This window comes from Leptonychotes weddellii, chromosome 13 (genome assembly GCF_054177405.1).
Source record: "Leptonychotes weddellii isolate Sample4059 chromosome 13, ASM5417740v2, whole genome shotgun sequence".
In the NCBI taxonomy this organism is placed as follows: Eukaryota; Metazoa; Chordata; class Mammalia; order Carnivora; family Phocidae; genus Leptonychotes; species Leptonychotes weddellii.
This window is the reverse complement of record NC_138381.1, coordinates 43,223,410-43,250,863: the sequence shown is the minus strand read 5'-3', so window position 1 is coordinate 43,250,863 and position 27,454 is coordinate 43,223,410. Positions and strand designations below refer to the sequence as shown.

The following is a 27,454-nucleotide window of genomic DNA, read 5'->3' as shown; positions in this document are numbered from 1 at the left end:
CTCCCTGCTCGGCGGGGAGGACTCCAGGATCATGACCTGAGCCGAAGGCAGTCGCCTAACCAACTGAGCCACCCAGGCGCCCGGGATTTTTGTCTTAATAGCTTCGTGTTTCCTGTATGTGGCACAACACCAAGGCACCCTGTGGACGCCCAAAGGGGCTCATTCAGTGTTTATTGAATGTTCTTGAACGCCACTGGAAGAGATGTCAGCAGTTATATAGGAAGATCAAATGAAGAAAGCCTTAACACTAATGATTAAGGGTTTTAATTAGATAAGAATATCATGACCCTTTAGAGAAGAAACTGAATATACAGTCAGGGAGGTCACGAGAGAAGTTCCTACAGCAAGACTGGTGGGAGATGGGAAAGCTCCCGGAACAATGGTATGGGTAAAGAAGGGAAAAGGGAAGAGCCAGCAATGCTGGATAGTTGGGTGACTAAAATCTTCCCAAACTAGCTTTTCTGAAAGCCAAGTTAAAAAGCAGATGAAGCGGAAGTTTAATAATAGTATCTTCTTTGGTTATCCCTCTTTTCAGACTGCATAAACCAAGAGCCCAAAGACAGCAGCCCTGGAGAAGAATGTGATGGTGAGAAAAGAAAGCCCCCTCTCCTTTCTGACTTGTGGGGTTTAGTTTAAGATATGTGAGCCTCATGCTGGGTCGTGCAATTTCCAGGCTGGGAAAGCAAAGGTGGGAGGGAGTGGGGGGAGGACTTCTTAGGGTCAAGTCCAGCCTCTGTCAACTCATAGCTGTATGACCCTGGGCAAGTGACCTGATTTCTCCAAGCCTCAGTTTCATCATTTGTAAAATGGACATAATAACTATACATACCTCACAGATGTGCTGGAAAAATGCTGATAAATCTCTTATCCCAGTGCCTGGTAAATAGCAAGCTCTTGATAAATAAAAGCTATTTATTATTATTTTTCCACATACAAAATAAGTAACATGTTGCATAGAATCACCATGGTTCCCAATTTTATTGAGATATAATTGACATGCAACATGTGTTGAAGTGTGCCACATAATGATTTGATATCTGTATATATTGTGAAATGATTATCACAGTAAGTTTAGTTAATAGCCTCACATAGTTAAACAAATTTTTTTCCTAGTGATAAGAACTTTTAAGACAGACTGTCTTAGCAACTTCCAAATATACAATACAGTGTTGTTAATTATAGTCACCCTGTTGTACATTATTACATCCCCAGGACTTATTTATCTTATAACTGGAAGTTTGTACCTTTTGACTCCCTTTACCCATTTCCCCCACTCCACCACTTCTTTTTAAAAATGCTCCCAGTCTAGAGATCTCTCTTTGCAGAATCTGCATCCCTACCAAGAAGTCCAGGATTGTGATTTTTGCCTGTCATGTCCTATGTGCATATTAACTGGGCTGTACAGCTCTTGTGTTCTGTTAGCATTCCTGTGGCACCAGCCTGCAGCATGTTTGCCTTTGACTGTGGCCCCTACAGATTGTGACAGCTGTGTGATGACACTCTTGAACGACCTGGCCACCATGGGTGATGAACTCCACCTGGTCAAGTCTCAGCTTCACGGCCTGAGGGCCAGTGCCGGCTCGCTGGAGCAGATGAAGCACTTGGAGACCCAGATCAAGGACCTGAGGGTAAATACCCTGGGCACCCAGCACAAATGCCAGGCCCAGAATAGCTCCTTGGTGCATAGATGCTGCATGCATGAGTGCCCCTCAAGCAGGAGAGGGGGAGATGTTGACTGTTTAAGGCTCGGGGGGCTTTCCTTCCCCTGATTCAAATGATGACTAGGTTTTTACTGCTGGGAAGTACTAGTGAACACACAAAACTGATACTTCTAAGTGAACATTCTTTACTTACTGCATGTTTCTGGGCTAATTTTTCTTCTAGAACCCTTAGCTAAGTATCTTGCATTCAGAAGAATCAAAAACAGATTTGTATTACATTGGTATTCATTCTTCAAATGTTTGATGGAAATCTCCAATGAAGCCCTGTGGGCCTGGGATTTTCTCTGTTGGAAGATTTTTTTGTTTTTTGAGTTTTGTTTTTTTCTTTCAATAAACCATAAGTCCAATCTTTAAAAAATAGATATGGGACTATTGGGGTTATCTGTTTCTTCTTAGTGATATTTGGTAATTTGTGCCTTTCAAATAATTTTTTCATTTCATCTAAATTATCAAATGTATTGACATAAAACTGTTCATAGTTTTCCATCTTATCCTTTTAATATCTGCAAAATCTGTAGTAATACCCTCTCATGCATTCCTGATACTGATAATTTATGTCTTAGCTCTTTTTCTTGATTATTCTGGCTAGAGGTTTATGTTTTAATGATCTTCTTATTTCACTGATTTTTCCCCATTATTTTTCTGGTTTTGATTTCATTGATTTCTGCTGTTATTTATATTTTTTCTTCCTCCTGCTTGCTTTGGGGTTTAATTAGCTATTCATTTTCTAGATTCTTAAGATGAAAGCTTATCTTACTGATTCAAACCTTTCTTGTTTCCAATATAAGCATTTAATGTTATGAATTTCCCCCAAAGCACTACCTTGGCTATATTGCACACATTTTGAAGTGTTGTGTTTTCATTTTTGTTCAGTTCAAAAGATTTTCTAATTTCCTTATGACATATCTTTGATCCCTGAATTATTTGGAAATGTGTTGTTTAATTTCCAAACTGGGCATTTTCCAGGTAACTTCTTATTATCGATTTCTAATTTAATTCCATTGTGTTCAAAGAACATACTTTATATGATTCCAGTTTTTAAAAATGTGTTGAGGTTTGTTTCATAGCCCAGCATATGGTATATGGCAATATGGCAATATTCTATGTGCACTTGGAAAGAAGGTGGCCCAGAGGATATCCAAGAGGAGAAGTAATAGGGCCTGAAGTGCCCCACAGAGCCAGAGTCAGGCTCCCTGGGGGAAACTGAGGGCACTTCTGCCTATGAATGGAACCTTAAAAAAAAAAAACAACCTTGAAACTGCCCAGTGTTCATTGTTGAGCAATGAGTATATGAGAAACTAGAAAAGCTACAGACCTAGACATGATTCACAAACCAGGGTCTGTACTGGAATGTGACATCCTCAACATCACCATAGGGTACAAGTCCTAAGCTGCCAATGTAAGACCTGGTTCTGGCCTTGGGGATCATGGGTGGGAGTGGTGATGACCATAGGATCACTGGTCAGGGCACAGAGAGTGCAGAGAGAAAGGGAGACAATATTTACCTGTAGACATTGGAATAGATAAATATCAACACAAAAGACATCCAACAGAAGCAACCATTAAGAGATGAGTTCCCTCTAGGTAAAGTGAAAATCCTAAGACAATCTGAAAATTACTTTGAAGAATAACGATTCAATTGAAAGGACAAGAAATTAGAAAATTGTTAAAAACACTAGAAACCAAACAAGAGGGGTAGGTATGAAAAGATCCAGTTAAAAATCATGGAAATGAAAAAAAAATTTACTCATTGAAGTGAAAGAATTCAGTAGAGGAGATAAACCCTAAACTAGATATAGTGAAAGAGGCTTTGGGGAAAGTTTAATAAGTGCTCTTGAAATGGCTGATTCTAAACCCATTAGTGCTTATAACTGAGTATACAGTTGACCCTTGAACAATGTGGAGGTTTGAGGCACCGACCCCCTGCACAGTTGAAAATCTGCATATAAATTCTGATTCCTCAAAAATTTAACTATTAGTAAGACCACAAGCCTTAGCAATAGCAAAAATAATTAACACATATTTTGTGTATGTATTATATACTGTATTCTTATAATAATACCTAACTTTTTCTAATTTTTTTGTTATTTCTAGGCTACATGGTTTATCTTTGAGTTTTTTCAAATTGTTACAAATCTCCAAAAAATTTTCCAAAATATTTATTGAAAAAAAATCCAGTTGTAAGTGGACATATGCAGTTCAAACCTATGTTGTTCAAGGGTGAACTTTATATGGCAAAAAATCATGCTAGAAAAATGGCTCTTTTCCATCCCATCAGGGTAAATTTTAGCCCGTGATTTACAGGCTTAATATAGAGAGGAAAAAGGCCATTTTGTTTTGAGAGAAAAAGAAGTCACTGGAGTCACTTTGATGTCATCAATATAACCCTGCACTTCTTCAATGAAGGACAGGGAACCAGCATTTTAGTGCCGGTCTTATGAGCCAGACTCTGTGATAAGTGCTTTATTGAATTCTCACAATGTCATATAAGGAAAATAGTATTATCTTCATTTACCAGGCATGTTAAAGCTATGTAACTTGCCCACCATCACACAGCTAGTACAAGGTGGTTCTAGAATTTGAACCAAGATCAAATTCCAAAGACCACGCTTTACCCACTGTACTTATCCAGGTCTATATAATGATATGCCTCAGCTTTCCCATAGTAAAATTAAAATAGAACTGTCTTCTTGCTAGATCACACATACACTGTGAAAATTCCCTAGGAATAAAAGTGTGAGAAGGGGAATAACATTTTTGAATGTTCATGTGTACGTGACACTTTAGAATATCATCAAAACAACCCTGCAGCTTAATATTATACTCCCCAATTTACCGATGAAGGAGGTAAAACTCAGTGAGGCTTATCTACAAAGTGGCAGACCTCAGGTTTGGACCTAAGCTGTAAAGCCTGTGTTTTCCCCCCAACATTGGCTCTCTCACATGCAAGTGGAGGTAATAGTATTGCTTTTTCCTGTACCTTTCTTCAAGGTATTAACAAGTTTTTTTCCCAAAAAAATGAAAACAATCACTACTCTAGATATTATGTGCAACAATGCACAAAATGACAGGGAACCTGGATTCTGGTCCCTAAGCAATCACTGATCAGCTCTACAGCTGTGGCATGAACAAGTCACCCAATTTCTTTGGGCTTCCATTTTCTCATTTGTAATATGACAGCATTCGATTAAATGAGCTCTCAGTTCCCTTCCTGCCATTAGGTTCTTTGAATTGAATGGGTCCTTCATTAAAGTAACCTTAGGCCCTGCTTTTAATATCATAAAGTTGAATATAGGTTCAAAGCAATGGAATGTATTGTAGTCTGGAAAGTAGTACATTAGGTAGGTGGTACCACCCTCATTTCTTTAAGGTTAGGTCACTAACTCAAGTAAGGTATCTCTTGTCTCCTTATGTTTTTAAGTTTATTTTAGAGCCTTGTCACAATTTGCGTCATAAAGTAGATTCTTGGGGCACCTGGTTGGCTCAGTCGGTTGGGTGTCTGACTCTTGATTTCGGCTCAGGTCATGACCTCAGGGTCGTGAGATGGAGCCCCGTGTCGGGCTCTGCACTTAGCACTGACTCTGCTTAAGATTCTCTCTCTCCCTCTCCCTCCACCCCTTCCCCACACTCTCTATCTCTAGATTCATAAATAGATAAATACATAAATAAATAAAATCTTTAAAAAAAAGTAGATTCTTCAAGTAGCCGATTTCAAAGAATCCAGTCTTTTCCTGTGGACCAGCGTTGGGCTTGCTAAATGAATCTTTGTGTATCATTACCAGGATTACCAAGTGGATAGGACTTATGCCAAATTTCTGCTCTAATGTGAGAATAACTTTGCATGTTACTTTCAGAATCAGTTACTCACCTACCGTTCCGCCATTTCAAATCATGGATTAAAAATGGATGGTCTAGAAAAGGAACTGGGTAGTTTGAATCGTGAATTTGAAACTTTGCAAGAAAAGGTAATGTTAAGTCAATAATGTTAACTATTGTTGTTGTCCCCAAAATATTGTTTGTATTCCCCCATCAACATGGTTTGTTGCTAATCAATGTATTTTTCATACAGGTTCAAGTAAATTCTAGAAAAGCACAAGCATTACAGAACAATGTTGATCGGACAACCCAAAGTGCAAAAGAGCTGGACACAAAGATTAAAAATGTCATCCAGAATGTGCACAGTAAGGAGTTACTCAGTCCAATTAAATGTTTTTTATTACATAGCCTGTTCTGTGCCCTGAAAGAATTTCTCCTTAAGAGTTCAACATTATGAAAAAGATCCTGTAGTGACACTAAAAAACTAATATGAACCCTCCATAAAAATCTCAGTGTTTTTTTGTTTTTTAGTAGTCGACTAGAGTCCAGAATTCCCAGTTTAATAAACTACTCAACGTTTTCTAGTTCTCTTGAAGCAGATCTCTGGGACAAGTGGGGAAGGAAACAACCTGCCTTCAGGGGATTTTTCCAGAGAGTGGGCTGAAGCAGAGCGCATGATGACAGAGCTACGGAACCGCAACTTTGGAAAGCACCTGAGAGAAGCAGAAGCTGAAAAAACAGAGGCTCGGCTCTGTAAGGACATTCCCAGATCCTTGCTTGCAGTCCATTCTAATGGGCTTGAAATACGGCGTGCTAAGTACAATGTCAGGTCCCCGGGTACGGGTGGAGAGGCTCGTCATTTTACCATACAGGACTTTTTTTATTTTAAAGATTTATTTATTTATTTTAGAGATGGGGGGGCGCAGAGAGAGAGGGAGAGAATCTCAAGCAGACTCTGTGCTGAGCCAAAATCAAGAGTTGGACGCTCACCTCACTGAGCCACCCATGCGCCCCAGCATACACGACTTTTAGAGCATCATGTGAAAATGGGTAGCCCTTCCACGCTTCCGAGAGGTGGTAAGAATATAACATCTTACCATCATGCAAGAAAAAAAGATTCTTCTCCTAAGACATTAGACACTGAGACCTCCTTTTCCTTTTTAACTACATCTTGATTCTTCCTTCATTCAGCTCCACCCAACTTTCTCATGATACCATTTTTTAATGGTCACCTCACCACCGTCGGGGTTTGGAATCACAAATTGATATTAACACTACTATTGCAGAAACCAAACACTGGGCATAGATACTGAATATATCTAAAGGTTCTGCTTAGGGAAAATGCCTCATTAGTTCAAAACTGTGAGAAATATAAGTCTGTTGCATAGTTTTTCAAATACTGATCTTTCTTCTCTAGTAAAATGGTATGTCAATGGTTAATATACAGAAGGTAACAGTTTTCTTTTAGCATTTGTGGTGTTCAAATTTAATCTTAGTCTTTGCTTTTGCCTGAGGGGAGAGGGTTAGTTTGCAGTTAGTAGTAGTAGTAGTTAGTTGGTAGTGTTAGTAGTAGTGTTCGGAGCGTGTGCTTTATACTCTGCAGGTCTTACTCAAGTGCCGAGACTGACTGGCCATACAACTGAGTTTCGCGGGCTGTCCTTTTCCGTATCTGAAACCTCAGACTAATGGGACTGTTTTCATGTGGGTTATGTGTGCACACACAGCAGGCACTGCATAAATGTTAGTTGCCTTTCCTGTTCACTTGCAAGTTCAAGGAAAACCATGAAAATGATTGGAAACTCAATCTTCTGTAGTCTTTATAGTTGAGCTTCAAGGTACTCATCTCTCAAGTGAAAAAACGTGATGTATTCCAGTGCTGAGTCGGATAAAGAGCTGGCTGGAAGAGCACCAAGGGGAGAACAGGGCACTTGTTCAGAGTATATGGGATTCTTTACATGACTACGAAGCCAAACTCCGTGACCTGCATGCCGCTCTACAGAAGGCAGCTGCGCAAGCAAAGCAGGCCACTGGCCTCAACCGAAAAAATGAGAAGGCTTTGGAATCCATCAAGGTGGGTCCACGGTCAGCATCTGCACACTTTCATTAATGACAAGGCTGAGGGAGCGGGGATCTTTATCATTAACAAAGTGGCCTGGCCGGGGGCCCCTCTGTACATTGAGTCTGTGCGCAACTGTCCGTCCAACAGATGCTCATCAAACGGGAATCAGGAATTAAAGGCAATACCAAAGTCATTCCTATTCCTCAGCCACCAGAAAAGATTGTGAACTTAAACCACAGAGAAAGCGGAACAAATTGCTTTACCCCTGGCCCGGGCTAATGGAGTACTGGAGGAATAATGTTGCCAAGTAGATGAGAAATGAAACCAATATTGCTATAATTAAATCCAAGTATATAATATATGTTTTAAATAACTGGCTTTTTGTGTCAGCTGGGTAAACATCATTATCATAGTCACCGGCAAAGGCATTTTAAGCCATTATCTGCCTTACAGGAAGTAGATTAAAATACGGGCCTCATGCAGGAGCTGCAGAGACAGGGTTTGGGGCTCGAGATTTCATAGTATATGTATTTTTCCAGTGGTGCACATTGTATGCTGAGATAGCAAAACGAGTGTGAGGTGTTATAAAATGGCAGTAAGGTCAGAGTGGAATACCACAGGGCTGACCCCCAACAGGAAGAATTTGGTAAAAGAAAATAAATAATATCTTAGTAGATGGCAATACCCTTAACTCCCGAAGCCTCTTTAGACAGCGACTCTGCTGTTGGAAGTCACTGATGATGATGGAGTGTGATCCACTTTTGTGGGTCTCAGAGCTTTGGCGGCTCCTCGCCTGGCCTTCCCAGGTCCTGTGTGCCCTCTTGTTGAGGACGTTGAAGCACCTCTGCGTCCTCATGGGGCCTGGCACGTAGAGCATGGTGGTGGTTGGTGCTGATTTGTTTAGTGACAATCCCTCGTTCTGCTTCACAACCCAGAGCTGACTCATCTCACTGGCTGAGTCGCACTGGTATAGAAAGCTGCTTCTAACTATTGTTTCCCGGGCATGGAGTTTGAGGAAACCATGCAACCATGACAACACACCCACACAGCAAAGTGAACTGATTTCCCCTCACTCTGAGGTTGCCTAGATGATCTTTAAGTTCAAGAGAACGTTCTGGCTCTGAAATTACTTCTATGCTGTGGTCTAGTTATGCCTCTGCCTTCTGATAGCATATCATGTAGTTCAAGCAGATATTCTTTTTATTCTCTCCAGACACAGGTTCAAGAAATGAATTCCCTGCAGAGTGATTTCTCCAAGTACCTAGCCACCGCGGACTCTTCCTTACTGCAGACCAACATGCTTCTGCAGCGGATAGGGAAAAGCCAGGAGGTAGAGACAAAACTCGTTCTCCAGAAAATTGAAAAAACGTTCAGATCATATCCGAGGAAACTAGGAGATAGGCTAGCCTGTGTTTTCTCTGCAACATATGTCTTTTAGATGGAAGGAAATAAACCAAAGTGTTTACCCTTGGGGCGCAGGGGTGCGAATGAAGTGTCCTCCCTGTGTCTATTCATACCACCTAATTAGCCCACAGTGAGCAAATGTTGCTTTTGTGATAACAAAACAAAATTGCAATGCTGTTTTTAAAATATCAAGCCTACTTTTATTAGTGGGACCTATTTAGGACTGATCAAAGATTGACCACATTAGCAGCCCAACAGGTATTTGGAAAATATCTTTTATAATAGCTATTTTTAAATAAGAAAAAACTTTTAAACCAGAAAAAAAACAACTTTACACTAATGATAACTGTGTGCTTTTATAAAATTTATCAAAGGGGCTACCCACCACAAGAAAAATGTTCAAATGGTGGGGAAACTTAGAAAAATATTATCAGCACCACTACTGAAGTAATGCATCCCGGGAGCCTGAAGTTTATGACAGAGTTCAAGAAAACGGCATGTACATTCTTTGCTTAAATTGACACTGTCTCTGTTTACCTGAAAACATAGGAATATGAAAAGTTAGCTGCCACTTTAAATGAAGAAAGACACGGGCTAAGTGGCAAAGTGAGAGAACTTTCCCAGTCCGCCAGCAAAGCGTCCCTGGTGGCGGAGGCAGAAGCGCATGCGCAGTCTTTACAAGCGTTGGCAAAGCAGCTGGAGGAGTGAGTGACCCCCGAGGTCTAACTGCACGGGTGGCTGGAGCCTAGCGTGAAAGCCTCCCCGACAGCTGGGTCTCCAGAACAGGGTGGAGGGTGGGACCCAGGGCCCAGGGCCCAACCCCACCTGCAACAGGGGTTTGATTCCCAGATGCGTCCTCGCCACCTCTGGTCTCCCATTTGCTCACTGAATCCGGGAGGGGGGGCAGGGCGGGGGGGGGGGCGGCGGCGGGGCGCGGTGATGGAGGGGGCCTCAGCTGCAAGCAGTGGGGGCTGCTGGAGCCCTTCACCCACACTGTCTTCCAGGATCAAGAGGAACACCAGTGGGAACGAGCTGGTGCGCTGTGCGGTGGATGCCGCCACCGCCTATGAGAACATCCTCAACGCGATCAAAGCGGCTGAGGATGCCGCCAACAAGGCCACCAGCGCGTCCGAGGCTGCCCTCCAGGTGGGCACCTGCACTGGCACCTTTTCTTTTTTGTAAACACTGAGGACGATAACCAAGCATTATTTTAAATCAGAACTTGTATGGAATAGACTTGAACTTGCTCTAGATGTGGACCGTTTCTGCATTCACGTGACCGTTTTGATATATGTAGCATAGTTGAAAGAACCATTTGTAAAACCAAATGGAAATGACACTGATTATCAATGATGAGTAGTATATCCTGCCCCTTTCTAGGAATGATATAGGCTGTGATTAAGTATTGACATTTCCCAAAAAAGATTTTATATACAGTTTGGTAAACATTTATTTCCTGCCATTTGTCTTTTTTTTTTTTTTTTAAGATTTTATTTATTTATTTGAGAGAGAGAGAGAAACAGCATGAGAGGGGAGAGGGTCAGAGGGAGAAGCAGGCTCCCCGCCGAGCCGGGAGCCCGATGTGGGACTCGATCCCAGGACTCCGGGACCATGACCTGAGCCAAAGGCAGTCGCTTAACCAACTGAGCCACCCAGGCGCCCACCTGCCATTTGTCTTAACACCTAGGCATGTCTTGGAGTCCTGTGGGATCTTCTCTGCACCATATAATATTCCTATACCTAAAAATGAACAAAATATTAGACATCAAAGAATTAGGGGACAGGCCTTCTTGGAAGGTTAAAGATGTTTCTCTCCCAAATATTGAAAACCTAAAAACAATTCAGTTCTGTCTCAGTTATTGTAGAGGGTATTGTGCAAACAACAGGCAGAAAAATGAGACAGGTGTCACATAATTTGTCAGTCTGTCACCAGGGAAGGGTCCACCTCCCCAAGTGACGAGTATCTACCTACAGCCCTAACTGTATCTTTTAAGAAACAGTCTTAAGGCTCCTCCCCACCTTTGAACCTCATCCTTTAAAGGCTGAAGATAAGGGTTTTCAGAGTAGGATGAAAATCTCACTCCGCATTTCCTAAGGCATGCCACATGCTCAAGGCTGATAAATGCTTTGCTTTCAGACAGTGATAAAGGAAGATCTTCCAAGAAAAGCGAAAACTCTGAGTTTTGACAGTGATAAACTCTTAAAGCAAGCCAAGATAACACAGAAGCAGCTCCGGCAAGGTATTAGGGTTGGTGGGTAGGGGGTGGCTGGGATAGCCAAGGGCTTGAAAACGACTGATAAGACCAGGAGAAGCAGCAAATTCTAGCAGCAAATGCTCTTCTTGAACCTCAGTGTCAATGCAGACGACACTCTGGAAATTCATGGTCTATTTTATAGATTTAATGTTTCCACCCAACATTCTCACATGTACTAAATTAACTAGAACCTCATGAGTATACATAAATCTTGAAGGCGACAGGCCTGTTTGGGCCTGGACTTGGGGGCCTGTTTCATTTAATCCACATGTGACCATGGCATTGGAGACCCACACAGCATAGAGGCGTGTGCAGGTCTGGTTTCTCTTTGAAGGCCCAGATAATAGTTCCAGGTCACTGGTGCTTCAAAATTTCTTAAGTCCTAGAACCTTAGTAAGTAAAAGTACCAAAATCACTACCATTGTGAAGCATAAGAATTTTTGAATCACACATTTTATCTTTGAAAATTTCCCATTTATTTAATTTTTTACAAAACAATTAAACCATCTCAATCTCACCAAATTCCAGTGTTCTGAAAATGCTGTCTCTTGATTTTTCTCTGGTCTCTCCTGTTCTTCATGGCCAAGAAGTCATCTTAGGCCCTTTAGTGATTAGATGCCTTCTGACAGTGAATAAATGTATTTATCTTTTTTTTTATTTAAAAAAATTCAATGCATGAAAAATTACATCCAAAAAAATGTGTAGTGACCTAGAATGATTTGATTAGCAAATTGCAGGAATTAAAATTTCCTGGTATAACATCTATTCGCTTTACTAAGAGGTGAGGATTGGTGTTTTAAATAGGGTTAAGGATGCTAACTTTGTTGGTATTTTTTTCTTTTGTTTTCTGCCAGCTTGCTTGCTTGCTTCTTTTTACCTTTTCAACCCCTTCACCCATTTTTCCCACCCTCACCCCCGGGTTCAGGCAGCTACTAGTATGTTCCCTGTATCTATGAGCTTGTTGTTTTCATTTGGGGCATGTTTCTAGATTCCACATGTAAGAGAGATCATATGGTATTTGTCTACATTGTTATTTAAATCAGTCCTGGAATCATAATTTAAGCCATATATCATCACTTGGGTCTTAAAACATTCACTGGTCATGTTGCATGACCCTGAAGTGGTAATATTATCAGCTAGGAATGTCTGGGAACTCCCTCCCTTTCACTGAATCACCTTAAATGTGTCAGTCTGGAAATGAACAGAAACAAACAATGCCTACTTTGTGTGTCTATTTGCTAAGGCATGCCACATGCTCAAGGTTCTCTCAATGGCACTTCTTTATTATATTCTGACTGAAGAGGCATCCTTTCTGCATTTTTCACTCATTCAGTGAGTATGTACTAATACTAAGCCCAGACTAGTACCAGACAATGCACTGTGACACAGCAGTGAATAAGATAGTCACCTCCCTTTCCTTCCCTGAGCAGAGACAATTGCCCTGAGCAGAGTGGAAGTTAAACCTCCCCTAAATGATGAAGCCTCTCCCTCTCTTCATGGGCATTTCTGAGGAGCCTGGGACTACAGGCTTGGGAATGCTCCTGACCTCTGTAACCAGAGTCCAGGGGAGCTGTGGGTCTAGGCACACACAGTGGGCATCTCTGAGATGCAGGTCTGCTCAGTGATCTGTCGATGCTGGCTACTTCAGGCGCCACCAATACCAATGGAAGATCAAAATCCATAGGTAATTGCCTCATGATGCTTTATTGTAGAAATCAGCCCGGCTCTCAACAACCTACAGCAGACTCTGAAAGTTCTGACAGTTCAGAAAGGGCTGATTGACACCAATCTCACTGCTATCCGTGATGACCTGCGTGGGATACAGAGAGGTCAGCATCTCCCTACCCACCAGACTTGGCTTCTTTTGTCGAGCATTTCAGATACTTACACCTCTCTCTGTGTGTGTGCATTAGATGACATCAGTGGTGTGATCAGTAGCGCAAAGAGCATGGTGAGAAATGCCAATGACATCACAAATGAGGTGCTCGACGGGCTCGGCCCCATTCAGACAGATGTGACAAGAATTAAGGATACCTATGGGAGCACACAGAGTGAAGACTTCAACAAGGCTCTCACCGACGCGGATAACTCAGGTATCAGGCATCCTTTGGCCAGGACATCTTATCCAGTTTCTGCATTGTTAGGTGCTTTGGTTGATTTATTTAAATTCTTCCCTGGTAAAGCCCAAAATTAGAAATTAAAATATTAGAAAGCAGCTTCATGTAATACATTCAAAGAATATGGGCATTCTATTAATTGGAAAGACTAGGTAGAATTTTTTTTAACCCATTAAAATTGTTATTGATTTTTCCTGTTATAGAGTGGAGATACAGATCCCTTAATCATGAGGTATTAAATTATAATTGATATTAAGAATCAAAAAACAAAGATTTATTTTCTTCTGTAGTGGTCAAGAAAGATGATCTGATAACTAGATCGCAAGCTAAAATCCATGATGTATTTAGGAAAGGTATTACCTGACTCTGAGCCATTCTATCCAATATTTGGGAACCAAACATAACACTTGACAAATAGTGTCAATGAGAAAATCTGTATTTAACCTTTTCTCAACTCGCAATTATAAATTTGTTTTGTAATCTCACCCACAGTAAAGAAATTAACCAACAAACTGCCCGATCTTTTGAGCAAGATTGAAAGTATCAACCAACAGCTGTTGCCACTGGGCAACATCTCTGATAATGTGGACCGTATCCGGGAGCTAATTCAGCAGGCCAGAGATGCTGCAAATAAGGTAGGTGTGTCCCCACATTGCCAGGCACTAAGGCTCCATCTTTGAGAAGTCACCACATTCATCAAGAAAGGGAAGGCATTTGTTTACACATGAACTCGTTGTCCTTCTTGCTCTAATTCTTTGGTTGTTTGGAATGTGAAAGTTGACTTCCTCCTGTCAACCTTCAAAAGTGCACGTTACGTTCATGCCCTAAATGATCTGGTATGTCAGAGACCTGAAGCAGTTTCCTCCCCATTGAGTTTATGCAGGCGGGAAGAAGGGTTCTCCTCCAGACCCTCGTTGGGAAGTGTTATTGCAAGTTCAAGTAAGGGTTCTATCATCAGAATGTGCTGATGTGATACTTCACAAGCCCTAGTTTCTTATTATAGCTCGAAAGCTGTAGAATCCACCTTTACTGAGGACAGAGGATTATAGCAGATTTTCTTCATTGGAACACAAATTCATCAGCCTTTCTCATTTTCACCTGACAGTATTTACCTGAATTCCTGACACTTCGCTCTTAAGAATTTGTTTTGTCCTAAAATAATATTAATGAAACATCTTGCATTTTTCATCCACCCCCCTGTGAGATATTCGGAGACAGAGGGTTGGGAAACCAAGTCAGAGTATCACTGCCCTAAGGACACTGTGGTTGATTCCAAGGCTCACTATTACCTCTTTTGAGCCCTTACATCTGGGAAAGAGAAATACTCCCAACGTAAAACCTTTAGCAGCGGGGTGTCTGGGTGGCTCAGTCAGTTAAGTGTCTGCCTTCAGCTCAGGTCATGATCCCGGGGTCCTGGGATGGAGCCCCGCATTGGGCTCTGCACTCCACAGGGACCCTGCTTCTCCCTCTCCTTCTGCCTGCCACTCCTCCTGCTTGTGCTCTCTCTCTCTCTGTGTCAAATAAATAAATAAAATCTTAAAAAAAAAAAACCTTTAACAGGAAAACAAAGAGCATAAGGCACAGTTGGAAGACACTACTTTTTCACACCCATTCATGCTTTATATAAACCAAATGAAAAATATTAATGTTTCTAGCTTTTGCCCTTCTATGTTCATTCACTAATTTATCCAACAAAATTTGAAGCATGTAATAACACCATGGTTAAGAGCTTGTTAACAAAACCAGATTGCCTTGGTTTTGATCCTAGCTCTGTCACTTATGAGCTGTGGGACTTTGGGCCAGCCACTTCACCTCTCTGTGCCTCACTTTGTTCATCTGTAGAGCAGGGTACATAAGACTGCCCCCATGAGATTTTTAGGATTAAACTAGGTAATGTAAAATAGTTCCTGGCTAATAGTACCATGTAAGTGGAAAATAATAAAATATAACTTAAAAATAAGCCGGCGCTTTTGAGCTCTCCTGGGTGCCCAGGACACAGAGATTAGTAAGCCAAAACCCTGACCTCGGGTTATTCACCAGCTGCTGCATGCGGCAGCTGGTGAGCAGAATACACTAAGAAGCTGGATAAAACTGTGTTAAGCTTGTCTTGACAACACTCATTTCTACCTGGAGAGGCTCAGAATGGTACTAAAGGACACAGAGAAGAATGTTCAATGCGACCCAGCTTGTCATCACAAAGATAATTGGAAAAAAGCCAAATGTCCATCAATAGGAGATGGATAAAACTGTGATAAATGTATACAATGAAAGACCACACCACAATAAATATAAATGAGCTGGAGCCAGCAGATGTGTCAATACAGATAAATCTACAAACAGAGTGAGGCCAAGAAAGCAAGTTGTAGATGGATATGTAGAGATACCATTTATATTAAAGTATTTAAAACATGAGTAATAAAACTAATTACAGTTTATAGATAGATGCATTTTAGTAAAAATATTGCAACATGTGTGGACCGTGCATGGGAATCTAAATCCAGGGTAGTGGTGGCCTCTGATATGAGAGGGAGGAATGGGGACAAGGTGAGATATGCAAGGAGCTTCTATTATACCACTCATGTTAAATTTCTTAGGAATGTAATGAATATACAGGTATATTCTCCATTCTTTTTATGTATACATGAGATGGCTTCTTAATTAAAAAGACTGAGAGTTTTTCAGGTTTTGACAAAGGGCATGCCAGGAAAGACTCAGGATGTGGTTGGGTAGACTGGAGGGTGGAGGGGAGTAGAGAAAGAGGAATAAAATGAGCCTGTAAAATGGGTGAGGGGTGCTCAGTCACAAGCACGTTCGAGAAATGACAGCCCACACCATCGCTAAGTACCCCACTCCAACATAATACCTTGCATAAACCAGGTTTTCCATAAATATTTAAAGTTTGATAGATAAAATATAGTTGGTGTAGGTATCAGTCCAGGAGTGTTATTCTTTAGATTATTAAGGAACATTTATTTTCTGTGTTTGAATGCCATGTACCCAAGTTGGTCCACAGACCAGCACTAGTCAGAGAAATTTTGTTACTGGTCCATTATATGTAACTATAAAGTTGAATGTATATGTCTAAAAACTTTCAGTAATTTGAATTGCCTCAAAATTCAAGCATGGGATAGTAGGCATGTATTTTGCACACCTTATTTATTTCATTTTTCTAATAATTTGATTTTTAATGTATTTACAAAAGTATTGGTCCAGGGCAGATTAGAGAGGGGAAAAAATGGTCCTTCACCCACTGAGTTTAAGAAGCACTGTTTTAGAGAGCCCTGATGCACTCGTTTTTAAGGACTGAATGCCTATAATAAATACAACCATAACATGTAATATATTAATGGGGAATGATTCCTTAAAGAATTTATTTAAAAAATATTTTTGATGTATTATATATGTACATGTCAGGCACCATGCTAAGTGCTTCCATACATGTTAGGTCATCTGTACAAAAACCTCCTAGGGTTGCAACTATGATTATAATAATGATTATCATTTCTGGTGCAGAGAATTAGATGCACTTCTCAAAGACCCCTGGCTGGTAAACAGGAAGAACATGAATGCTTTACTACTCAGCTCCTGAAACAGCTTCATGAGTTTATAACCCAGACCTAGGAGACACACACACTCCTTTGCTCTTTATCATAACAACTGGGAAATGCTGACATAGAGATGAAAGGAGTTGTGGCAGAGTCCCAGGTTGTCCCTCTGAGCACACCCCCTTTCCTCACAGAAGAATCTTTAATGACCTAGATCTTTTCCCTTACAGGTTGCTGTCCCCATGAGGTTCAATGGTAAATCTGGAGTTGAAGTCCGGCTGCCAAATGACCTAGAAGATTTGAAAGGATACACATCTCTTTCTTTGTTTCTCCAAAGACCTGAATCAAGAGAATATGGGAGGACTGAGAATATGTTTGTGATGTACCTTGGAAATAAAGATGTAGGTATCGCTTTGACATTTCTCTTGTTTGGTTTGGGGATTTTTTTTTTTTTTTTTTTTTAATATTGGTTCTGTATTTGCTGCATGACCACCAAACTTAGTGGCCCAAAGCAACAGTAAATATTTATTATTTCACACTGTTTCTATGGTGCAGTGTTCAAGAGTGGCTTAGCCAGATGGTTTTGATTCAGGGGATCTCATGAGCTGTCTGTCAAGATGTTGGCTAGGGCTGCAGTCATCTGAAGGCTCGACTGGGGCTGGAGATTTGCTCTCAGTTTGGCTCACTCACATGCCTTGTAAGTTAGTGCTGGTTGTTGGTAGGAGGCATTTTTCATGCTACATGGTCCTCTCCATAGGGCTGTTAAGTGTCCTCATGACACAGCAGCAGGCTTCCCCTAGAACGCTGTTGGGGTGCTCATGCTACCATCACCTTGGGGAATTCCACTATTTGTGGGTTGAATTGTGGCCCAAAAGAATATGGTTTTTCTTTTTTTTTTTTTTTTTAAAGATTTTATTTATTTATTTGAGACAGAGAGAATGAGAGAGAGAGCACATGAGAGGGGGGAGGGTCAGAGGGAGAAGCAGACTCCCTGCAGAGCAGGGAGCCCAATGCGGGACTCGATCCCGGGACTCCAGGATCATGACCTGAGCCGAAGGCAGTCGCCCAACCAACTGAGCCACCCAGGCGCCCAAGAATATGGTTTTTGAGATACATGTCACAAGTGTGTCCTTGCCATTGGCACAGCAGGAAGAAATCCCACCAATATGTCAGCAGACTCCACCACCTCTGATGGCATCCCAAGGGGCCACCCATCAATTGCAAATTGTTCTCTGTTGGCCTTATCTGATGGAGAGATCTTGCCCAATGGGCTTAGCACATGACACATGTGAGCACATGCACACCAGGAGTTAAAGTTCAGCACCCCTCCCTACACAACCAGGGCAGCAATATCAAGGCTTCATGGAAATCATCAGTGGTTCTTTCTCACAAAATCGTGACCCTGCCCTCCTCCTCAGAATGCCCAGCTGCAGACTCTTCCTCAAGTCGGCAGGGATGGGACCATCTGTGGGTGAGGACTGGAGTGAAATGAAGCCTCTTCTGACTAATTAATAAGGCATGCAGTTGCCCTATCTCTTTCTAATTCTAAGTTCTTTAAACCACTACTGTTACAGGCATTTTGAACAGTTCATTTTTTTTTCTTTTTTCTTAGAGAGCAAGCAGTGGGGTGGGGCAGAGGAAGAGGGAGAGAAAGAATCTTAAGCAGGCTCCATGCCCAGTGCAGAGCCCAACACAGGGCTTGATCTCACAACCCTGAAATCACGACCTGAGCCAAAACCAAGAATCCAATGCTCAACCGACTGAGCCACCCTGGCACCTCTTGAACAGTTCATTTTAGCCTTTAGTCCCTCCTCTTAAAATATATTTTTTTCAACTTAAGTGTCAGAGGAAAAAGTAATCGCTGGCTGGGTTAGGATATAATGGCTGGGAAAAAAATGTCTGAAACATGGTTCTGGAAAATTCTGGTCAGTTAGGAAGTAATTCGCTGTGATTAGTGCATGTGGGTGTTTAAAGATTCCTAAAATTGACATTATTATTAATCACTCTCTAATGCTTTAAAGTGTTGGTACTTTATTTGTAGCTTTCTTTTTTTTTTTTTTTTAATTTTATTTCTTTATTGGAGAGAGAGAGAATGAGAGAGAGCAAGCAACATGAGAGGGGGGAGGGTCAGCGGGAGAAGCAGACTCCCCGCCGAGCAGGGAGCCCGATGCGGGACTCGATCCAGGGACTCCAGGATCATGACCTGAGCCGAAGGCAGTCGCTTAACCGACTGAGCCACCCAGGTGCCCTATTTGTAGCTTTCTTATGACATGACTTTCTGCTTTGTATCTTGACAAAATGCACATTACTTTATTCCTTCAACAATTTTATACCATCTACCTACAAGGCACCAACACTGTATTTATGATACACAAAAATGTGTTTCTTGAATGTAAATTTCATGTTATGTATATTTTACCACAATTTTAAAACTTCATATGTACTTTCAGGTGCTGGTATTCTAACAAAGAAAGATACATATGTAGCTGACCGTGATAACAGAGGGTTCTAGGTATTATAACAAAGGCATGTGCAAAGTGTTAAGAGATCATTATATGGTACAGGGAGAACAAAAATGGCTTATTTCTAGACTAAAATCCAATGGAGACCTGAGTCTGTATCTGGTTCATCTTTACGGCAAGTGCTTGGCAAATATTTGCAGATTGAGCAAATGGGGGAGTGAATCCATGAGTGCAATGATCTAGGAGAGAAGACAGTGCAGACATTATTAAGTGTTCTGTCTGTATTGTTCTGTACAAGGAGGTACCTCATTTATTCTGTCTGCCCAAGGGTTATTGTGTAAAACCCGTTAGTTATTTGAAATGCCCTCTCTTGGGATGGGAAGTTGAGAGGACCAGGGTGTGTTCGAAGTGCTCTGAAGTGGCCTTGATGTCTCTAGGCCTCCAGGGACTACATCGGCATGGCAGTTGTAGACGGCAAGCTCACGTGTGTTTACAACCTGGGAGACCAGGAGTCTGAACTCCAAGTGGACCAGAGCGTGACCAAGAGCGACACTCAGGAGGCAGTAATGGACCGGGTGAAATTTCAGAGGTAAAAGTCCCATTGACCTCTGCTCTTTATTAATCTGACCCACACTCACCAAACTCCCCAATGTATGTGCTGCTAAACCCCATTTTCAGTATCTTGGCTTTGACTTCTTCGATGTTTGTATAATTTTTAAATATAACTTTAATTTATTTTTAAACAGAATTTATCAGTTTGCAAGTCTAAATTACACCAAAAAAGCCACATCCAGTAAACCCGGAACACCCCAATTCCATGAAATGGGTGGTGGAAACAGCCACACGCTCCTCAATCTGGATCCTGAAAATGTTGTATTTTATGTTGGAGGTTACCCACCTGACTTTAGAGTAAGTGTGAATGTCATTTCACTGAGTGAAAATATTTACATTTGAATTTGGCATGAGAACCTCAGGTCTCTATTTCAATTATCCATTATATATAAGAAGGATTTAACTATATATTCTTAAAGCATATCCAGTGATAAAAACTAACAGTTTTTGAGTACTTCCTATGTGCAGTGATCTAGACTTAAGTATATGAATTTAAATAGGCATCATTACCATTCCCATTTCATGGATGAAGAAACTGAGACAGAGCAGTTTAATAACTTGTCCAAAGTCAGACAGCTGGTAAATAGCAAAGCCAGGGTCTCTGGCTCCAGGGTCCACATTCTTAATCCCTATGCTACAATGACATTTAAAAGTGATGGATTCATACTATTTCTTGCCCAGCCTGATCAGTGTCCTTTGTTGAATTAGATTTTTTGTTTCATTTTTTCAGCTTCCTGCTAGACTGAGGTTGCCTTCATACAAAGGTTGTATTGAATTAGATGACCTCAATGAAAATGTCCTGAGCTTGTACAACTTCAAAAAAACTTTCAATCTCAACACAACTGAAGTAGAGCCTTGTAGAAGGTAAAAACAAAACAAAACAAATAACAACAACAACAACGAAACAACCAGGGACCAGTGTCTCTGTAACTGTGATTTTTGGTAACTTGTAGTTATATTACATATAATAAAGGGATGAGCCGATGAGATGTGATTTTGGTGTCACTGATAGCTTTGGGCCAGTAGATCTTAAATTATGACTGCATGCAATACTCCTAGTCCACCCCTAAAATTTCCTCATTTGTATAAAATATTAGATTGATAAGAGTTTTCTCAATTTTGAAAAAAATGAATCTTTCTTAAATTTTTGGTGCTTCCTACCCCCAAATATTCAATATTAGATGGTACCTGATTCAGGCACAAAGTTACATATTTACTGTAAGTTTCAAAAAAAAATATTAGTCCATGAAATGTACCATAACTTTCTAGGTACTCTGGCAGCTGGACCTATTTGGAAATTGCTGTCTTAAGCTCCTGACCTTCCCTGTAGTTAAAAGGATTTGGACAAACTATTACTCAGAATAAAATTCTATTTCAAGTTAATAGCTAGGCTACATCTTCCTAAGTAGATATTTCCAAAGGGGACTCTTAACTATTATCTTTTTTGAGCTAGGGTTTGATTATCATAGAGCATAAGAGCACATCCAGCAGAAATGGTTGGCTATTTTAACCTTTTAAAGATGTTTCCTTTTCTTGAACAAAATCATGACAGCTACATTGCATGGGCTTTGCTCTGTTTTTCAGATAGCAGCATCTTGTATTAATAAGCACACTTGAGTGGTGGTCATTTGCTGCTGTGTTCTGACATGTGATCATTGATGTTGACAGGAGAAAGGAAGAGTCAGACAAAAATTATTTTGAAGGTACAGGCTATGCTCGAATTCCAACTCAACCAAATGCTCCCATCCCAACCTTTGGACAGACAATTCAGACCACTGTGGATAGAGGACTGCTGTTCTTTGCAGAAAACAAGGTATTCTATAACAAACATCCAAATAGTACCAAGTATGTCCATTCAATTAAGCAACTTTGGGGTAACTGGGTTATTATAAACAATTAACTAGGTCTGAAAAAGTGTGCAAATATTACCTACATCTTTTCTCTTGGCCCAATTCTGCTTTCTTTGGCTATGGGAATGTGTGTTTTAATGAGGCAAGTAATTGGGAATTTGAGAACATGCCACCCAAACATGTCATTGTCAGTTTTATTCTTTGAAAACCATGGCTTGCCTGATAATATACTTAGTCGGCCTGAAATCACGTGACCACCTCCCAGGGTCTCTGAGAGTCAGACTGTTTGACTTCCTGCTGTTTGCATCTTGGTCCGACTTTTGCCAGGCTCTGTGGAATTATGTCTTTTCCGCCTGATCCTTGGCTTTCCAAGACCTGGAACCTTCTGAGTTTTCAAGCCACTGAAGTTTCTGGAGGCCATTCTTAAGTCTAGTTTGGAGAAATCCAAAGTGACTCTACAAGTAATGGTCAGCGCCGTCTGCTGGGAGAAGGGCCTGGGGTGACTGCTCCTGGGCGCAGGGCCTGCCGGGAAACGGGCCTGGGGCGGCCGCTCCTGGGCGCAGGGCCTTCTGTGGTCGCTCTGCAGGTAGCATTTCTGGAGAAGTGTGGATCTTTGTCTGAGAACACGGCATTGACACAGAGCTTGGGATTTGACCAACCCCTTCTACCTGCAGGGTGGGGACAGAGACCTGATCCAACTCTCCTCTCTGGGGCTGGTCTTGACCCTCTGGGAGATTCCAAGGCTGAACCAGTTCTGAGGATTTGGGAAGGTCCTGACCTGCCGACAGCATGCAAGGAGCCAAGAAGTCACACAGCATCTTCAGGGCAAGGGGGTTGTTTCCAAAACAAGGTCTTCCTTGTACTACATTTTGGAGACCAAGAACCAGAAGTACTACTCATATTAGAAGAAAATTTATGGAACTCCATTAGTAGCCAGATAAGAGAAAATTATTTTGAGCGCTGTTATTAGGCAGAGTGGCTCATGACTCAGTGAGCTGATGTGACTCTGTTGTTGAGTGTGGTGAACCCTAACTGCCTCCCAAGGACAAGATTTAGGATCCAGATAAGGAGTGATGTTACTTTTAAGTAAGGGTTCTGTCTGTAGATGTCAAAGAGAGGTCTTCTTGTCATTAGGGAACTGTGGAAGAATAAGCCTTTAAGCCCTATATCAGAAATTCCTCAGTGTATCTTTCTACTAAGGAAAGACCTGCTTCAAGTATGTGCTTTATCCAGGAATAGGGATGCAGTTACAAGCTGTTGCTGTCCTCAAGGACCTTCTAGTCTAGAGGGGAAGACAAATATTTCACAAAGCTATACTCATTAATTGGTTAATTAATTCATCACAATGGCCATCCATGAGTGGTATAGAGGGAAAGTTTGGGTTGAATGAAGATGTATAAAAGACTTGAGCAAAGTCTGGGTAATCTGGGACCCGGAGGGAGGGTCAGCATTTGGAGGGGACAGGGCAGAGGGGTGATCGCTGTGGGGAGAGGGGCATAAAGAAGGCCTGGAGGTGGGAAGGGCAGGGAGCGCTCAGGGACAAAATGGTGGCCCGTGTGGCTGGGGCAAGGAGAGGCAGAAGAAGCTGAAGGAGTGATCAGAGCCCCACAACATGTACGGGGGATCTGGGGCTTCCCCCTGAGAGCAAAGGAGGGTAATGAGCTCGCACTGGCCTTTCCCACAGAGCACTCTGGCTGCAGAGTGGCAAGTGGGTTCAGGAGGGGACGGGGGGGACGGGGCATTATTGCTGTGTAGTCTGGCTAAACAAGTGTGGCTGACCCTGGGTGGCACGAAACAAAGAGAGTTAAAAAATGGGGGAACTGACAAGATTTGATAAGAAGGGAGAGGAGGGAACATTTAAGAGTGACTCCTGGTAGGTTTGTGGCTGGCTCATCAAGGTGCTTACTGGTGAGAGAGAGAAAGGAGGAAAGAGAGCAATGGGAAGGGCGGAGAGACAGGCTTGGCAGCTGAGGGGCATGTAGATCTCAAGCCCTGCTTGTGGTATTCAAATTTGAGGGATCCACGAGTCACCCGCAGTAACAATAAGGTTACCGGATGTGCGGGCCTGGCCCCGAGAAGACACGTCTAGGCTGGAGAGAAGCATCTGGGCTTCATGGGCACACACCTGCATTGGGGCTACAAAAGTGACCGTGACTTTGAAGCAAAGAGAGGGTAGGAGGGAAGAAGAGGTCTTTGCGGGCCCTCGAGGAACCCTCCACATTTGAATGGAAGGAGGGAGGCTGGAGGGGGGATAAGCCAGCAAATGAGGCTGAGACAGCAAGCAGTCAGCGAGCAGAGGAGGGCAAATGTCGGGGGTTTCACAAAGACCATACCACCCTCCGAAAGGTAGCGGTCATCTTTTCAAATGGTACTAATGACCTGTATCTTTTCCCTTCCCATTTGTGCACACTGGTTATGGATTGTATGAAACAAAATCGTGATCATAGCTGCATTTATTGCGTCTTTCCTGTGTGCCGGCCACTGAGCATGATGTTGAACACGACTTAGAATATTTACACATCATGCCCAATCTGGCAGGTGGATAGTACAGCACTGTTGTCCCTGTTAACTGAGGAGGGGGCTGCAGCTGAGAGCAGTTTGTGACTTGAGAGTAATTTGAGTTCCAGGCCTCTAGGTCTTCTTTGGGGGAATCTCCTGGTAAATCTACATTGTTTCCATGCCCTAGGATCGCTTCATATCTCTAAATATAGAAGATGGCAAGCTCCTGGTGCGATACAAACTGAATTCAGAGCCACCAAAAGAAAAAGAAGTTACACAGGTTGTCAACAATGGAAAAGACCATTCGGTATGTCCTTTCAGTCTGTTCGCGTGAATTATTAAATATTCTCGGTCCTTTAAAATTAAGTCAGTGCCCAAAACATTTTTCTATTACCAGACTAACTTACAGTTATTAAAGGAGGAGGGATACCTCCTTTCAAAATCTAAGTACCTGGGCATGAAATATATATATGGCATGTATAAAATATGATTAATTTCAAATGCAAACATTTCTATTAAAATGTTTTAATATTATATTTTTGTCCAGAAGTGCTACTGCTCAAAGTCTTCCTACCACATATATAATCAATCTGAAGGAAATAAAAACATAATAGCTCTGACCCATGCTGAATAGGATTCTTTAATTCCCCATGGCTTACTGACTCATTTCTCATTTATTTTAGATACAGATCATAATCAAAAAAACCCAAAAATTGAGGATAAGTGTGGATTTTTATAACAGCATAATTGATGGTGACATATTTGATTTCAGCACATATTATCTGGGAGGAATTCCAATTTCAATCAGGGAAAGGTAAGATGATGTTTTTTGGGTTTTTTTTTAAAAACAAGCAAAGAAGCAGATTACCTCTCTGAGTGATAATGGTTACAATTGCTACTGATTAGTTTGACTTTTTAAAATCCAGCAAGAAGGACGCCTGGGTGGCTCAGTCAGTTAAGCGTCCGCCTTCAGCTCAGGTCATGATCCGGGGTCCTGGGATCGAGTCCCTCATTGGGCTCCCTGCTCAGCCAGGAGCCTGCTTCTCCCCTGCCTGCCATTCCCCCTGCTTGTGCTTGCTCTCTGTCTCTCTGTCTCTCTCTCATCCTCTCTGTGTCAAATAAATAAATAAAAAATCTTAAAAAAAAATAAAATAAAATTTAGCAAGAAACAAACACAAAAAGTTTAACTTTTCAGTATTCACAGTGATAGCCAACAGAGTCAAATATGTTGTAAACACTGGATTATGGGACTGGCCACTGAAAGAAGAAGAGTGAGGGAACCTTGGGTCACCCCTGAGTGTCATTCTCGGGAAGAGAGAAACTATAGGGAATATGGTTAGTGTTGACAATGCTGCTGATAAGAAGGGAAGCTGTGGCCCTGGGGTCCCTAATGGTAGCATAGGAGAGCGCAGGCAGGTCTATGGCCTGACAAGCAGCACTGGGCACTGAAAGTTGGGGTTGCTGCCTTCAGGAACTGTCTCTAGAATGTAAGGCATGTTTGCATTACCTGCCCCTTATGTGTTATCAAGTAAGGAACAGGTGCATAACTGCTTCTTGGATAATGAATACACGGATGAATTAAGTTAATTGGAAAGGAAGTGAAGCCTAATGTGACTGAGAAAAAAACAACACCACTTCAAGAATGCACTTAAAAATAACTTTTACATTTAAATGTGTTTGAATCCTCCAAAAAGGCTTTTTAACAGCTGATGATAATGTGTGGAAAGAAGATTTTCTGGAAGGGTTAGTACAGACTTGTGACTGAGTGAAGAGCACTTCCACATTGTTTGATTGTGATTATTCTTTTTTTTTTTTTTTTAAGATTTTATTTATTTGACAGAGAGAGACACAGTGAGAGAGGGAACACAAGCTGGGGGAGTGGGAGAGGGAGAAGCAGGCTTCCCATGGAGCAGGGAGGTGGGGCTCGATCCCAGGACCCTGGGATCATGACCTGAGCCGAAGGCAGACGCTTAATGATTGAGCCACGCAGGTGCCCGATTGTGATTATTCTTATATGAGATCTCAGGCTAGTTAACTCTTTTTCTAATTTATAAATCAGTTGGGAGGAGTACTAGATGTGATTTATAAGGTGTTGTGCAAAGGTAGTCTGTCTTCAAGAATCCTTATGTATTTGGGCATCTGTCCATCTATAGTAAAGACGAACTAATATTTGTTTTAAAGTTCTTAAGGTTGCCCTCAAAGACAAAAATGCAGATGGGAAAGCTCAGCACTTTAATAGAGTTTGGGAATGAATTCCTTAGATTTTTTTTGAACTAGAAAGGACCTTGCATGGGACATAACCGCTGACCTTGATAGATGAAGAAATTGAGAACCAAAGAGGTGGTATTCATATTTAATATCATCAATATCATATCAATTCAACCTTGAATTGCTGTTATGAATGAGCAATAATCTTATTTTATTCAATTAAATGTGATAAAATAGATTAACTTAAGGAAGTCAGCACTACTGTGTCCATCTGAGGTTCCCGTTTATTTACTCATTACACAAATACTCATTGAGTATCTAGGGACATCAGGCAGTGTGGCAGGTGTGGGGAAGGCGATGGTGAACAGGCCAGAACCTCAAGCATAGCAGGAGGGAGACCATAGAGTGTGGCGGGTGTGACAAGAGGGGAAGCTCAAGGTCCTCTGGGGCCCAGGGAGGGAATTTAATCCAGTTGGGGCATCCAGAACGTGGCCTCTGGTTTGGACCTGAAAAACAGGAGCAATCAACATATGGGAAGCACCAAGAGCTGAAGAAAGTGTTATCTTCCAAGGAACTGCAGGACACCAGTGAAGCAGGCCGGGATTACCACATGGGGCTGGTGTGGGAAGCAGGGGCCAGAACACAGAGGATCTTGAAAGTCACAGTAAGCTGTCACTCAGGGGACACCAGCAGAGAAAGGACATTATCAAATTCAACTGGTGCAGGGCAGAGATTGGATTCGAGAGGGAAAAGGCAGAGGCAGGTAGAGCAACCAGATGAGCATCTTCACAGAGACAAGAGATGAAGGCAGTCACAGGGAAATAGCAGTGCAGATAAGGCAAAGGGAACGGATTCTCAATATATTTAGGACAGTGGCTAGGTACTACTGAGCGATTGCTTGGGTTT

At 41.8% G+C, this 27,454-nt stretch overlaps 1 protein-coding gene across 1 annotated transcript in view; it reads left to right on the top strand.

The window, feature by feature from the left end:
• Nucleotides 1–27,454, top strand: part of LAMA3 (laminin subunit alpha 3) — a 250,592-nt gene that overhangs the window by 194,261 nt on the left and 28,877 nt on the right. The window contains exons 42-61 of the mRNA XM_081802541.1: nt 536–586; nt 1,477–1,628; nt 5,576–5,686; nt 5,791–5,902; nt 6,123–6,290; nt 7,412–7,608; nt 8,810–8,926; nt 9,550–9,704; nt 10,005–10,146; nt 11,138–11,240; nt 12,968–13,084; nt 13,169–13,348; nt 13,865–14,007; nt 17,148–17,318; nt 19,817–19,968; nt 20,126–20,288; nt 20,722–20,855; nt 21,660–21,804; nt 24,528–24,647; nt 25,024–25,154. Of these exons, the coding sequence (XP_081658667.1) occupies nt 536–586; nt 1,477–1,628; nt 5,576–5,686; nt 5,791–5,902; nt 6,123–6,290; nt 7,412–7,608; nt 8,810–8,926; nt 9,550–9,704; nt 10,005–10,146; nt 11,138–11,240; nt 12,968–13,084; nt 13,169–13,348; nt 13,865–14,007; nt 17,148–17,318; nt 19,817–19,968; nt 20,126–20,288; nt 20,722–20,855; nt 21,660–21,804; nt 24,528–24,647; nt 25,024–25,154 (2,764 nt within the window). The remainder of the gene's footprint in view (nt 1–535; nt 587–1,476; nt 1,629–5,575; nt 5,687–5,790; nt 5,903–6,122; nt 6,291–7,411; nt 7,609–8,809; nt 8,927–9,549; nt 9,705–10,004; nt 10,147–11,137; nt 11,241–12,967; nt 13,085–13,168; nt 13,349–13,864; nt 14,008–17,147; nt 17,319–19,816; nt 19,969–20,125; nt 20,289–20,721; nt 20,856–21,659; nt 21,805–24,527; nt 24,648–25,023; nt 25,155–27,454) is intronic.